The sequence below is a fragment of the Pseudopipra pipra genome, chromosome W (genome assembly GCF_036250125.1).
Source record: "Pseudopipra pipra isolate bDixPip1 chromosome W, bDixPip1.hap1, whole genome shotgun sequence".
Classification (NCBI taxonomy): Eukaryota; Metazoa; Chordata; class Aves; order Passeriformes; family Pipridae; genus Pseudopipra; species Pseudopipra pipra.
Window position 1 is genome coordinate 65,954,962 of NC_087580.1, and position 14,284 is coordinate 65,969,245.

Here is a 14,284-nt window from a genome sequence, read left to right on the forward strand (position 1 = left end):
GGGAGGGAAGGCGGCTCGATCCGCTCGTCCCTGCCCGCAGCCACCCTCAGGCTCCGACGCCCCCGGGAATTGTCTGTGCTTCCAGCCTGGAAGCAGCACCTGGACACGACTTCCAGCTTCCAGACGCACAATCAAAACCTGGATTTGGGCTCCTGACAAAAAAGCGGGATTTGGGTTGCTGGGAGTCAAGCTCCCAGAATTCCCTACGTTTTGGAAGCAGGTTTGGCTTTGCCTCTGGGTTTGTCCCTTGCTTGGAGGGCCTGAAATCCCTATTTTTTTAATGGGATGTGGGGTTTTATGGAATTAGTGACTTTTTGGAGCTTGAGGAAAAAATAAACCCTGGAAGAACAGGGAATACTGAGGACTCTGTAAATCCCAGGCATTGCTACACTGGATTCATCAGTGATTTAGCAGCTGATTCCCTTCTTCACCTGATCCATGAAGCGTTTTTCAAGGAAAAACAGTTTTAGAGGAATTCCAGGCTCATCCAGGCTGATCCAGGGAGACCTTGGAGCAAATTCCAGGGCCTACAGGGGCTCCAGGAGAGCTGGAGAGGGACTGGGGACAAGGGATGGAGGGACAGGCCACAGGGAATGGCTTCCCACTGGTTTCAATGGAATATTGGGAAGGAATTCCTGGCTGGGAGGGTAAAAGTTGTGGATTCTCCATCCCTGGAAGTGCCTGAGGCCAGGTTGGAATAACCGGGGATAGTGGAAGGTGTCCCTGCCCACGGGAGTGAGATGATCCTTAAAATCCCTGCCATCCCAACCCTTGTGGAATTCCATGTGCCACCCCTGCCCTGGGCAGCCTCCTCCAGGACTTCACCACGTTATTCCAGAGGGATTTTTCTTTATTCCAGTGGGATTTGGTTTTCCTAAAGCCTGAAATCCCAAATCCAGGCCGTGGTAAAACATCCATGACAAAGCAGGAACCTCCCATCCCAGAATCCCATGTCCCAGATGAGCCCTAAATCCACTTTCCTGGCCTTTTCCATAGTGAATCCCACATGGAATCCCTGTTCAGACCCCCAGTCCAGGCAGAATTCCTGGGGGATGCCCCTTTGGGCTGGAGCAATGTGGAGAAGCTCCAATACCCTGAGTTATCCACCCTCCTATCCACAAAAAAATAGGGAATTTTGCCTTGGCTTTTTTCCCCTGGGGGTTTCTCCCGCAGCATTCCCATTCCCAGCTCTTAGCCGGGTTGGAAACAGTGAAGGAGCTCCTGGGATGATGCCCTTCCCAAAGTCTCTGCCTGGAAAATCTTGTTGGAAAAGCAGGAACCCATTCCCTCTTCCAGGAGATTCGTGATCCTTGTTGTCCTTGTCCTCCTCCTCCTCCTTTTCCTTCTTCTTCCCAATATCCTTCCCCAGGATGCTCAGGATTTGTGGGATGGGACCCCAGGATATTGATCATATGAATCCCTATTTATTTTAGGGATATTTATCTCTGGATATATTTATTTAATTACTTACTTTAAGGCTCCTTCCTTGATATTATATTGGGATTTGTGGATATTGGGATTTGATTCGTGTTTTTTTTATTTTAATTGATATATATATATTTTAGGGATATTTATGACAATACTTTTGGGAATATTTATTTGATATCTCTGTTTTTAGGGATATTTTAGGGATTTCGGAGGATATTGACTTCTGAGGATTATTTATTCCATATTATCCTTCATTTTACAGGCATTCATTTCGTATCCAGGTTTTTAGGGATGCCTCAGGCATGGATTTGGGATACTGCCTTTTAGGGTTATATCTGTTGTTTTGGGGGGACATTTTAGGATATTGACTTTTCAGGGGTGTTCATTCCATATTATCCCTCATTTTAGAGACAGTGAATTTATATCCGTGTTTTTAGGGACTCTTAGGGCTGTTTTTAGGGATTCTTAGGGATATTTTTCACATATTGACATTTATTCCATATTCCATTTGATTTTATGGACATTTCTTTTCTGGGGATATTTTTAGGGGTGTTTTTAGGGATACTTCAGGCTGTTTTATGGATCCTTGGGAATGTTTGGAGGGATACTTGGGGCTGGGTTTGATATATTGACTTTTGGGACTATTCCTTTCCTCTTCTCTCTCATTTCCCAGATATTTATTCTATATCCATGTTTTTAGGGAAACTTTAGGGCTGCTTTGGGGGCTCCTTTAGGGGTGGATTTAGGGCGAGTTTTGGGGCTGCTTTGGGGATATTTTAGGGCTGTTTATCCCATAGTTGATTTTATAGACGCTTCATTTGGAGCTGCAGTTTTAGGGGATTTTAGGGCTGGGTTTAGGGACACTTCAGGGCTGGTCTTAGGGATACTTTCAGAATTTTTAGGGATACCCAGGGCTGTTTTTAGGGATACTCAGGGCTGGTTTTAGGGATACTTTAGGCCTGGTTTTAGGGATAATTTAACGGTTTTTAGGGATACCCGGGACTGGTTGTAGTGCTACCCAGGGCTGGTTTTAGGGGTACTCAGGGCTGTTTTTCAGGACACGTTAGGGCTGGTTTGGGGGCCCTTGGGGGCCCTCGTTGGAGCTCCCGCAGCGCCGCCGTCCTGCCCCGGCCGTGTCCCCGCCGTTATCCCGCCTTCCGCGGCAGTTCCCGGTTTTCCCTCGGCCCGGCTCGCTGGCTCTGGGGCCGCGGCAGCTGCGCACAAAGCTGGGAGCGAGCCAGCAGCGCCCGCGGCCACATGGCCACCGGCCCCGCATGGCCACCGGCCCCGCATGGCCACCGGCCCCGCATGGCCACCGGCCCCGCATGGCCACCGGCCCCACAGCCACCGGCCCCGCACGGCCACCGGCCCCGCACGGCCACCGGCCCCGCATGGCCACCGGCCCCACAGCCACCGGCCCCACAGCCACCGGCCCCACAGCCACCGGCCCCGCAGCCACCGGCCCCACAGCCACCGGCCCCGCATGGCCACCGGCCCCACAGCCACCGGCCCCGCATGGCCACCGGCCCCACAGCCACCGCCGGGACACCGGGAAAAACACCGGGAACTGCACCGGGAACCGCGGCAACCGCGGCCGGCAACAACAGCGCGATAGGGCAGGGAAACGGGGAGAAAGAGGGGGAAGAGCAGGGAAATAGGGGAGGAGGGCGGGAAGAGGGGGAGAAAGCAAAAGAAGAGGGAAAGAAGGGGGAAAGAAAAAATAGAGGAAAAAGAGGGAGAAAGAGGGGATATAGGGGGAATGGGGAGGAATGGGGGGAATAAGGGAGGAGGGAAATAGGGGGAGGAATAAGAAGAGGAAGGGGGAAGAAGGGGAGATAGAGGAAAAAAGATTTGAAAAAGAGGAAAAGAGGAAAAAATAGAGAAAAAGAGGAAAAAAATGAAGGGGGAAGAGAGGGGAAATGGGGGGAAATAAGGGGGGAAAAGGAGGGAAAATAGGAGAAAAATAGGGGGGAAGGGGAAGAAAGAGGAAAAAAGATTAAAAGAAGGGGAAAAGAGAAAAATAGAGAAAAGAGGGGGAAAGAGGAAAAATATAAAAAGAAAGGGGGGAAAGGGGAAAAGAAAAAAGGAAGAGGAGGGAAAAGGGGGGGGGGGAAGAGGAAAAATAGGAAAAGGGAAAAAAGAGATAAAAAAAGGAAAAAAGGAGAGCAGAAGTTGTGGAGAAAGATTAAAAAGGAGAAAAAAGGGGAAGGGAGAAAATGAGGGAAAAGAGAAAAAAGGAAAAAGAGGGAGAAGAGGGAAAAGAAGGGGAAAAGGAGGGGAAAGGAGTAAAAAAAAGGAGAGAAAAGAGGAAAAAGGGGGAGAAGAGAGAAAAAGGAAAGAAAAGGAGGAAAAAAGTGGGGGAAAGCAAGAAAAAAGGGGAAGAGGAAAAAGGGGAAATAGGGGAAAAAAGAGAAAAATAGAAAAAAGAGATAAAATAGGGAAAAACAGGAAAAAAGATGGAAAGGGAAAAAAGAGGGGGAAGGGGACAAAATAGGAAAAAAATAGGAAAAAGAGAAAAAATGAGGGAAAAGAGGGTAAAATAGGGAAAAGGAGGAAAAAACAGGGAAAAAGAAAAAAGAGGAGAAAAGGGGATAAAATAGGAAAAAAATAGGAAAAATAGGGAAAATAATGGAAAAGGGAAAAAAAGAAGGGAAAAAGGTATAAAATAGGCAAAAAATAGGGGAAAAAGTATAAAATGGGAAAAAAGAGGAAAAGTGAAAAAAGAGGGAAAAAAGGGACAAAATAGGGAAAAAACAGGGAAAAGGAGAAAAAGAGGGGGGAAAGAGATAAAATAGGAAAAAAGAGGGGAAGAAAGGAATAAAATAGGGGAAAAAAGGAAAAACGGGGAAAAAAAGAGAAAAAAGAGGGGGAAAAGGGATATAATAGGGAAAAAAGAGGGAAGAGGGGATAAAATAGGAAAATTAGGGGAAAAGGAGTAAATCGGGGGGGAAACCAGGAAACAACAAGGAAAAAAGAAAAAATAGGTAAAATAGGGGAAAAGGGATAAAGCACGGGGCCAGATCGGGGCCAGATCGGGCAAGAGGGGGCAGCGGGAAGGTGGGAGCGGCGGGAGCGGCGCGGGCAGGGCCGGGAAGGGGCGGGGAGGCTCCGCGGCCGCATTCCCGGGCCGGCCCATTCCCGGCGCCAGCGCCATTCCCGGGCCGCGGGGGCGGAGGGGAGGGGCGGGGGCGGCCCCGGCGGGGCCGGGCCGGGCTGAGCCGAGCCGGGCTGAGCCGAGCCCCGCGGAGCCGAGCCCGGCGGAGCGGGCGCGATGTACTGCGCGTACCCCGTGGGCGGCGCGGGCGGCGGCTCCCTGCTCTACTGCTGCAGCGGCAAGGCGGTAAGATCCCCTTCTCCCCTTCTCCCGCTCTCCCCTTCCCAGCGCCATTCCCGGCGCTGCCCGCGGCGCTCCGCCGGCCGCCACCCCCCTCGCAAAAGTTTGCCCGCGGCCGCCGAATCCCGGGAAGACGGGCGGAAGGGGCACCGCGCCTTCCCTGCGCGGCGCTCGCCCCAGGGGAGGGGAAGCTCCGAAAAGAAGGGAAAGCGAGGCATTCCAGCCGCTAAAAGAAGGGAAAGCAAGGCATTCCAGCCGCTAAAAGAAGGGAAAACAAGGCATTCCAGCCGCTAAAAGAAGGGAAAACAAGGCATTCCAGCCGCTAAAAGAAGGGAAAACAAGGCGTTGCGTTGCAGCTCCTGGAACGAGGCGTTCCAGCCGCGCTCCTGCTTTTTGCAGCTCCCCCCCCCCGCCCCGCGCGCTTCCCAACACGGGGAAAAAAAAAAAAAAAAAAAGCAGGAAAAGCGGCTGCCTGGAGTTGGCGCAGCCCGGAAGGTCCGCACTCGCCATCTGGAGGGGCTTGGGGGTTTTCCCCGCTGGAAGGTGGTTGGGAATATTTGGGAAGGCTCGGGGAAGGCGGCTGGAAGGGTCCGAGCGCGGTGGGGAACGGCAGGGAAGAGCGGAGGGAACAGCTCCCAACTTTGTGGGGTCGCTCAGCTCGGCCCGGAGCGGAGTCGGACTGGGAGGGAACTGGGACGGAGGGAAGCGGGATCCATGCCCGCATCCGTCGGGAAGTGGCGGCATGTGGGATGGGGCCGCGGGGAAAGGCTGCCGGGCAGGAACAGCTGTGGGAAGAGCCGGGCTGCATTATTTCCCTCATTTCTTTAATTTCCGTGGATTTCTTGGCCGCCTCGGGGGCCTTTTGTTTGGGATATTTTGGGAAGAACGCGTGGCAGGAATGCAGGATGCGGCGAAACTCCGGGAATTTGCGCAGGAAAAGCGGGCAAAACTTTAAATTGAGGAATCCCACATTCCTCAATTTCCCCCGAGGCTTTTATTTCTCCTGTTTTATTTTGATTTTCAAGGAGTTATTCCAGTTCCAGAGCTTGACATTCCCATGCATGGAATTACACGGGAGCTTTCCAAAAGTTCCCGAGGCTGTTGTTTATCAGGAGTAGGGAATAAAATCCGGGAGCAGCGGTCACGGGGGACAATTCCCGGCACTTGGAGCAACTTTGTGCGTGCTTGGATTTTCCTCTGGGGGCCGGGGGGGGAAAGAAGGAAATAGAGGTGGAAGTCCGTGTGTTTTGGGATTTTTTTTCCCTGGATTTATTTGTGTCTTTTTCTTCGGGTTTTTTTATGGAAGTAGCTAAAGGTGGAAAGCAAAATTCCCAGGTTGCCCGGGGAGTATTCCCTACTCCGGGAATGCCGACCCCCCGTGACATCCCAGGCCTTGGCCCCCCACTCTTTGTGTTTTCCAGAAGGTGGGAATCACATCCCAGCCGGCTCCAGCCGGGATGCTGTGGAAGAGACGCCTCGGCATTCCTGGCCATTCCCGGCTCCGGGAAAGCACAAAGAGGGAAGCGCCGCGGGGGGGAGCGATCGTGGCCACCTCCCCCCCTCCTCGGGAAGGGGTTGGAGCATCCCGGTGTGTGGGTTTTTGGGAATTGTGGCCTGGCATTGTTCTGGCACAGCCCGGGCATTGTGCGGCTCTTGACGCCGTGCCAGCGGCGCGCCGGGATGCCGGGAATGAGTATCCCAAATCCCGGCGCTGCGCTGCCTCCACACGGACAATCCCGAATCCCTGCTTTTTATCCCGATTTTCCCCCCCCACTGCCGAAAAGTCAACTTGTTTAAATCCAGCTGGAATTTAAACCCGGCAGGTTTTCCTGGGAATAAACAAAAGACAGGGAAGGGACAGGAAAAACCCCGCCAAATCGTTCCCTAAAAAACCCCTTGCCAGTGGAAGTTGAGGAGGGAATTTGGGGACAGGAAGCATGAAAATGGCTGGAAAAAGAAATTCCAGGCAGGATTCTCAGGACAGATTTTCTGAGACTTGCTTTTTTTCCCATTTTTTTTTTCTGGACTCGAAGGGAATTTTAGGAGGGAGACACTTTGTGCCTTTAACTCTTCGCAGCTGCTCCTCGGCAGGAAATTTCCCCTGCCCATTCCATGGATTTTTGGGATCGAAAAGCTTCAGCTTAGGAGATAATGAAGTGTAGGATAAATGAGTTAATTGCTGGAATTAATTAATAGTGGGACAGAGGGATAATGGGCTTTTCATTCCTGTTTTTTTCCCTGAAATCCTATAGAAAAGCAGGATGTTGTTTGTGAGGGACCCTCTGGAAGCTGAAGTGAGAGGAATTTTGTGTTGTCTGGGATGAAAGTGGGATTTGGGCTGTTTGGGCTGCAGGATTGCTGTTGGACTCTGGTTTTGGGGGATTGCTCCCTTTCTGTTGCAGCTGCCAGGGAGTCTGATCGTTATTTGCTCATGGAAAACACCTGGGAAGTCATTTCCAGGTGCTAAAGAAAGAGGGAGGGGAAAAAAGCAGGAAAATCTTCTTGGAGTGGGATATGAGGAGTTTTTCCTGTTGACATTCCGGCTGCTCTTCCTATTCCCAAGCTTTTCAGTGCCCTGAAATTCCTGGAGGAGACGGATGCTCCCTGCCCTCATTCCCAAGGAGGGTCATAATTCCGTGTTCCCTCTCCGGAGTGACAAGTGAGGAGTCGTGAATGGCACGGAGCTGAGAATGGGAATGGGGGGGAACTTCCCTTGGAGGAGAGAATTTCAAGGAATAAAAAATGGGAATGAGAGCCCTGCACCCCCCCAGGCTTCCCGGTGGGAATGTGGGATCATAAACCCCCCACTGTTGGTGGAAGTTCCAAGAGGATTCGTGAGGGTTTCCCAAGGTCGGGAGCGGGAAGCGAAGAAGGTGGAATTGTGCCGGGAGTGGGGAGGCATCCCGAGGGATGGGCAGTGGGATCAGTGCCGGGGGAACGTGGAGCTGTGAATGTACGGAGAGATCCACTGGCACCTGTGTCCGCATGGAGAGAGAGAAACGGAGCAGAGACCTACAGGGGCAGGAAAACTGGGAGAAAAGAGATGGCAAAGGAGGGAAACGGGAAAGAGATGGGCGAAAATAGAGAGAGAAATGTGGGGAATACAGACACGTGTTTATAGATATATGTGAGATATATTTATAGATCTATTGAGGTGTATTTATAGAGAGAGAAATGCTTACACTCCTCAGGTTCTGTGTGTATAATACAAGTGTATATAAAATAGATATAAAAATAGATACATAAATATAGAGGTAAAAATGCTGGAGCTCTTCAGGATCTGTATGGAAAATAAAAGTATATAAATATGTATATATTATATATATGCACGCATAAAAGAGCTTGAGCTCAGGTTCTTTATGTATCATTGAAATATATATATTAAAAATATATATTTTAAAATATAGAGGTAAAAATGCTGGAGCTCTTCAGGATCTGTATGGAAAATAAAAGTATATAAATATATATATAAAAATATATAAATATATATAAAAGTGCTTGAACTCCTCAGGTTCTATATGTATAATATAAATAGGTGTATTATATATTATATATATATGTGTATATAAATGCTGGAGCTCTTCAAGATCTCTATGTAAAAATAAAGGATATAGAAATATATATATAATATATTAAATATATACATATACAAAATATATATATATATAAAGTGCTTGAGCTCCTCAGGTTTTTTTATATATACATATATATATATATATATACACACACATATATATAAATATGTATTTATGTATATAAATGCTGAAGCTCTTCAGGATCTATGTGTAAGATAATAAATATATATAAATATATATATTAAAGTGCTTGAGCTCAGGAACTATGTGTATAATATAGATATATATATATATTATATATCTGTATATAAATATATCAAGCTCTTTTGGATCCAGATGTAAAATTAAAAAAGTTATAAATACAATACACATAAATATATATATTTATATATATATATAAAAGTGCTCACAGGATCTCTGTGTGTAATATAATAAACTATATAAATAGGCATAGAAATATATATAAATAGGTATGAAAATATCGAATGTAGATATCAAATGAGCTCGACAGGGCTTCTATTTATAATATAAAAAATAGATCAATAAATATGTATAAAATAGGGATATTCAAGTGCTGGAGCTCTGCAGGATCCATAGGGATAATAGTAAATAGATATCAAAGACATTAAAATATAGGAGCTAGTTGGATCATATAAAAATATGCATCTAAAATCTGAAAAATATATCTAAGTACAGGAATTAAAATGCTGCAGCTCTTCAGCTTCGCTGTGATGGATGTAAAGATATAAAGTTATAAATATATAGATTAAAGTGCTTTATCTCCTCGGGATCTTTGTGTATCTTAGAAATAGATATATAGATACATAATTATATAAAAATATAGATATAAATACTGGAGCTCTTCAACAGCTGTGTAAAATATATATATAAAATAAATAAAAATATATTTTATATATGTATATAATATATTTTTATAAATATATATAATATACAGAGATACCAAGAAGAGTTCAGGTATTTTTATATCTATATATTTATATAATATAATTTAATATATAATATAATATATTATACATATTATATATATAATATATAATATACATATAATATATAAAGATAAGGAAGATATAGAAAGATATAAAAGAGATATAAAGATCTGGAGATATCTTTATATAAAGATGCATAAGATTTAGGTAAAATTTATTTAAAACACATTTTTATGAGTGTTATCTCTATAAATATACAGATAAATATATACATAAATACCTATAATCTATAGATTAATACCTATAAATCTCTCTATAATTTATAGAGAAATATCTGAAAATCTATGGATAAAGGGCTTTAAATCTGTAAATTTATAGGTAAAATTCTGTAAATCTCTCCAATCTATAGATAAATCTCTCAAAATCTCTGTGTAAATCTGCAGATAAAGATCTCTAAATATCCCTGTAAATCTACAGATAAAGATCTATAAATGCCTAGATAAAGATCTATAACTATCTCTATAAAATCTACAGATAAAGATCTATAAATCTCTCTGTAAATTTATAAACATCCATAAATATAAATCCATAGATAAATGTATATATTTATAAAAATCTAGAGATAAAGATCTATAAATCTACAGCTACGAATCTGTCAGTCTATAGGTAAATATCTATAAATCTCCATAAATCTATAGAGAAATGTCTATAAATATCTATAAATGTGTAGATTAATATCTCCAAATCTCTATAATTCCTGGATAAATATCTGGAAGTCTCTCTGGAATCTATAGATAAATCTCTCTATAAATCTATAGATAACATCTATAAATACCTCTATAATCTATAGAGTAATTTCTATAGATCTCTGTAAATCTGTAGATAAATAGCTATATATCTCTCTATAATCTCCAGATAGTTATCTATAACTCTATAGATAAAGCTCTATAATCTATAGATAAATCTCTATAAATCTCTGGATAAAATGTCCAAAAATCTCTGTAAATTTATAGATAAATATCTAAAAATCTCTATAAATCTCAAGATAAATCTCTGTAAATGTGTCTGTAAATCTCTAGATAAATATGTACAACTGTGTCTGTAGTGGATAGATAAATGTCTATAAATCTATGGATAAATATCTAAATATCTATACATTTATAGATATCTATCAGTCTTTGTAATCTATAGATAAATATGTAAATATCTATACATTTATGGTTATCTATAAATCCCTGTAATCTATAGATAAATATGTAAATATCTATAAATCTCTAGATAAATATCTATAAATCTCTAGAGAAATGTCTATAAAACTCTACAAATTTATAGATAAACATCTACAAATCTCTATAAATCTATAGAGAAATCTCTTCAAATCTCTACAGAAATATTCCTAAATGTGTCTATAAATCTGTAGATGTATATCTATAAATGTGGCTGTAAATCTCTAGAGAAATCTCTGTAAATCTCTCTGTAATTTCTAGATAAATGTCTATCAATCTATAGATAAATAACTATAAATCTCTAGAGAAATCTCTATAAATGTGTCCATAAATCCATAGATAAATATCTCTAAATCTCCTTGTAATCTATAGATTAATATCTACAAAGATCTATAAATCTCTCGATAAGTCTCAATAAATCTATAGAGAAATAGCTATAAATCTCTAGAGAAAGATCTATAAATGTGTCTATAAACCTCTAGATAAAGAACTATAAATCTCTGGATAAATATCTATAAATGTGCTTATAAATCTGTAGATCAATATCTACCAATATCTATAAATTTATAGAGAAATATCTATAAACCTGTAGATAAATAATTGTAAATGTGTCTGTAAATCTCTAGAGAAATATCTATAAATGGGCCTCTACATCTATAGAGAAATCTCTACACATCTCTATAAATCTATGGATAAATATCTATAAATCTCTAGATAAATGTCCATAAATCTACAGATAAATAACTATAAATCTTTGGAGAAATCTCTATAAATGTGTCCATAAATCCATAGATAAATCTCTATAAATCTCTCCCTAATCTATCGATTGATATCTAGGAAGGTCTACAAATCTCTAGACAAATAGCTCTGACTCTGTGGAGAACCAGCTACGACTGTGTGGAGAAGCCTCTGTCAATCTCTAGATGAACTCCAGCAGCGTGTCCGTGAATGGCCCCGGTCGATCTCTGTAAATCCAGGGATAAATGCCTGTCAGTCTGGAGGTGAGGAGCTGTCTGGGGATCCGTGGATCAGGCTCTCCCGCTCTCGCTCCCTGAGCAATGGCTCTCCCTGAGCCTGCCCAGGGATGGCCCCGGATCTCCCGAGCGATGCCGATAAATCCCAATCCAGCCATCCGTCCATCTCCCTCAGTCCCTGGCAGTCCGGAGAGAACTTGCTTCCTTCCCTCAGCTTTTATGAATTCCATGGAAATATCTCTCCATAACATGTGTCCGTAACCCCCCCCCCGGGCTGGCACTGGGAGCCAGAACATCTTCCAAAGTTTTCCCAAAATTCCTCGATTTCGCTGGAAAATCCCTCCGCTCCCGTCGGGAACGACAAACCAAAGCGCAGTAATTCCCATTCCGGCCATAAAATTCCAGGTATTTTCCACACATTTCCCCCAGGGGGTTGTGCTTTGGGATCTGGAGCAAGAGAATAAGTGATCCTGGATTTTGGAGCCTGCTGGAATACCGGGAATAGCTTTTAAGGCCTGGAATTCTTTGTTATTCCCTTAAAAAAACCACTTAGTGGCTCATTCCTTCTGGATTTTATGGGAATCCAAGCGGCCTCATGCTGGATTGAGAGGGATTCGGGGAATTCTTCCATCTTGGGATGCAGAGGGAATCATGGAATTAGAGCTGCTTTGTGTGTGCTGACAGAAAGGAAACTTTGGGACGACACCTGGGAATATTTTAGGCCTCAGCACGGGAATTCTGAGTGGAATCTTGCCATTTGGAAATGGAATTTTACTCTTTAGGAGTGGAATTTTACTATTTTTAATGGAATTGTATCATTTAGGAATGGAATTTTACCATTTAGGAGTGGAATTTTACCATTTTTAATGGAATTGTATCATTTAGGAATGGAATTTTACCATTTAGGAGTGGAATTTTGTGATTTTTGATGGAATTTTATAATTTCCAGGTGGAATTTGGCTGTTTCTAAATGGAATCTCTGCCCCTGGAGGACCCGGAAAACCACGTCGGGGTGTTGACATCTTGGAATAATATCCGTTCTGATCCTCCTTTTTTGTGGGAAGGGCTGGAATGGGGAGTGAGGGGGGTTTAACAAAACCTCTGGAAGCGCCTTTTCCAATTGATCTCCAGGAAATTGTTCCCAGGGATTGTTTGTTTCCTGTTTTGCCCAAAGTCTGGTTTCAGTTAGGCTCGGCTTTACTCGGGAGACCGGGATTGGCTTCTTTACCCTGGGAATTCCTTGGGAAAAGGGAATATTTTCACCTCTCTGCATCGTTTTCCTCCTGATTTTCAGAATTAGTTTCTAATTCTCCCAATTTTTTAACACTTCTTGGAAGTTTTCCAGCCCCATGGGATGGGAAGGACCCGGAGCAGCCTCTTCCTGAGCCCCCCCACAGCTGTAGGAAAATCCTCTGGGAACTGCAGGGTGACTTTTCCTTCCTTTTCCCAGGTTTTTTTTCCTTTGGGGAAAAAAACAAAAAGGGAATTAGTTTTGTGAGGATGTTTTAGGGAGAATCCAGCTTTCCCTCACTTTTCCCTATTATTTTTCCTTTGGAAAAAAATAGGGAATTAATTCAGTGAAGATGCTCCAACTCTTCCTTCCTTTTCCCTATTTTTATTTTCCTTAAAAAAACCAGGGAATCACTTTTGTGCAGATGTTGGAATGAGAACCAGCTTTTCCTTCTTTTCCCTAATTTTTCCTGCATTAAAAATTAGGGAATTAGCTTTGGGGAGATGCTCTTGGGAGAATCCAGCTCTTCCTTTCTTTTCCCTATTCTTCCTCCTTAAAAAAAAAAGGTATTTCTTCTTATTTTTTTCCTGAAGATGTTCTGATGAGAATCCACTTTTTCCTTTCCTTTCCCTATTTTTTTTTCCTTTAAAAAAAAAGGAGGGAATTAATGTAGTGCAGATGCTCTGGCATCAATCCAAGTTTTCCTTTCTTTTCTCTATTTTCCTGCCTGAAAAACCTGGGAATTCTCCTTGTGCAGGTGCTCTGGGGAGCTGGTGGGATACACAGGGGTTTGGGATTGAAAGTGCCTGGATTTGTTATTGTTTGGGAATCAAAGGATCGTCTCAGCCGATAGGTCGTTATGTCAGCACCGATCCCGGCGCTCCTTTTTATGGGAAGAAATTCCCAGGCTCGTTAAAATTGCTTCAGGAAGGGGGAAGGGGCTCCTCAGGTACCTCCAGATCCTCCGATTCCTGTCAGCCCAAATTCCAGCAGCTCGGATGTTATTTTAGGGATATTCTCCCTGAAATCCTGGAATTGCTTTTTGCAACTTCCTGGATTTTAGAGCTTCCATTAAGTTGGTTGGGATCCTTCATTTTCCAGGGATTTCTCCTTTTTTCCTGTGGTTGTTCCCTAAGGCTTTGGATGCTCCCAGCTTTTCCCGAACTGAGGGATTCCTGGAAAACCCAATGTGCAGGGCACAACATTCCAGGTGCATTTGAACCTCGCAAGCTGGGAAATACAAATATCTGGGATTTGTGCTGTAGAATCAGAGCTGGGAATTTTTCCCCTCTGGAATTGCGTCAGCTTTGCTTTGGAAATGAATAATCCTGGGAAAAAAACAAACCAGGAAACCTTCCCAAAGTTGCTGTGGAGGAAATTCCATCCACTTGCAGCTTTATGGGGGACATTGTGCGGGATGAAATTCTGCTTTTTTTTGGGAATGGGAAGCAGCTGGAGTGCGGAGAGGGAGCCTCCAGCCCCCCTGGGTCGCGGGAAGCGGAGCTGAATCCCACTGTTCTCCAGGCCTGGCGCGTTCCCGGGACACGGGGCCGGTAATTGGAGAGGCCG

At 43.7% G+C, this 14,284-nt stretch overlaps 1 protein-coding gene across 17 annotated transcripts in view; it reads left to right on the top strand.

Moving 5' to 3' along the window:
- The window catches only part of LOC135404371 (transcription factor 4), a 121,563-nt gene that overhangs the window by 80,653 nt on the left and 26,626 nt on the right, over nt 1-14,284 (top strand). Inside the window, exon 1 of one of the 17 annotated variants that reach the window (XM_064639103.1) lies at nt 4,622-4,768. The exons of the other annotated variants lie outside the window; for them this stretch is intronic. Coding sequence (XP_064495173.1) covers nt 4,700-4,768 — 69 coding nt within the window. The 5' untranslated portion in view covers nt 4,622-4,699. Of the gene's footprint in view, nt 1-4,621; nt 4,769-14,284 lie in introns of those variants that run through there. 17 annotated transcript variants of the gene reach the window in all.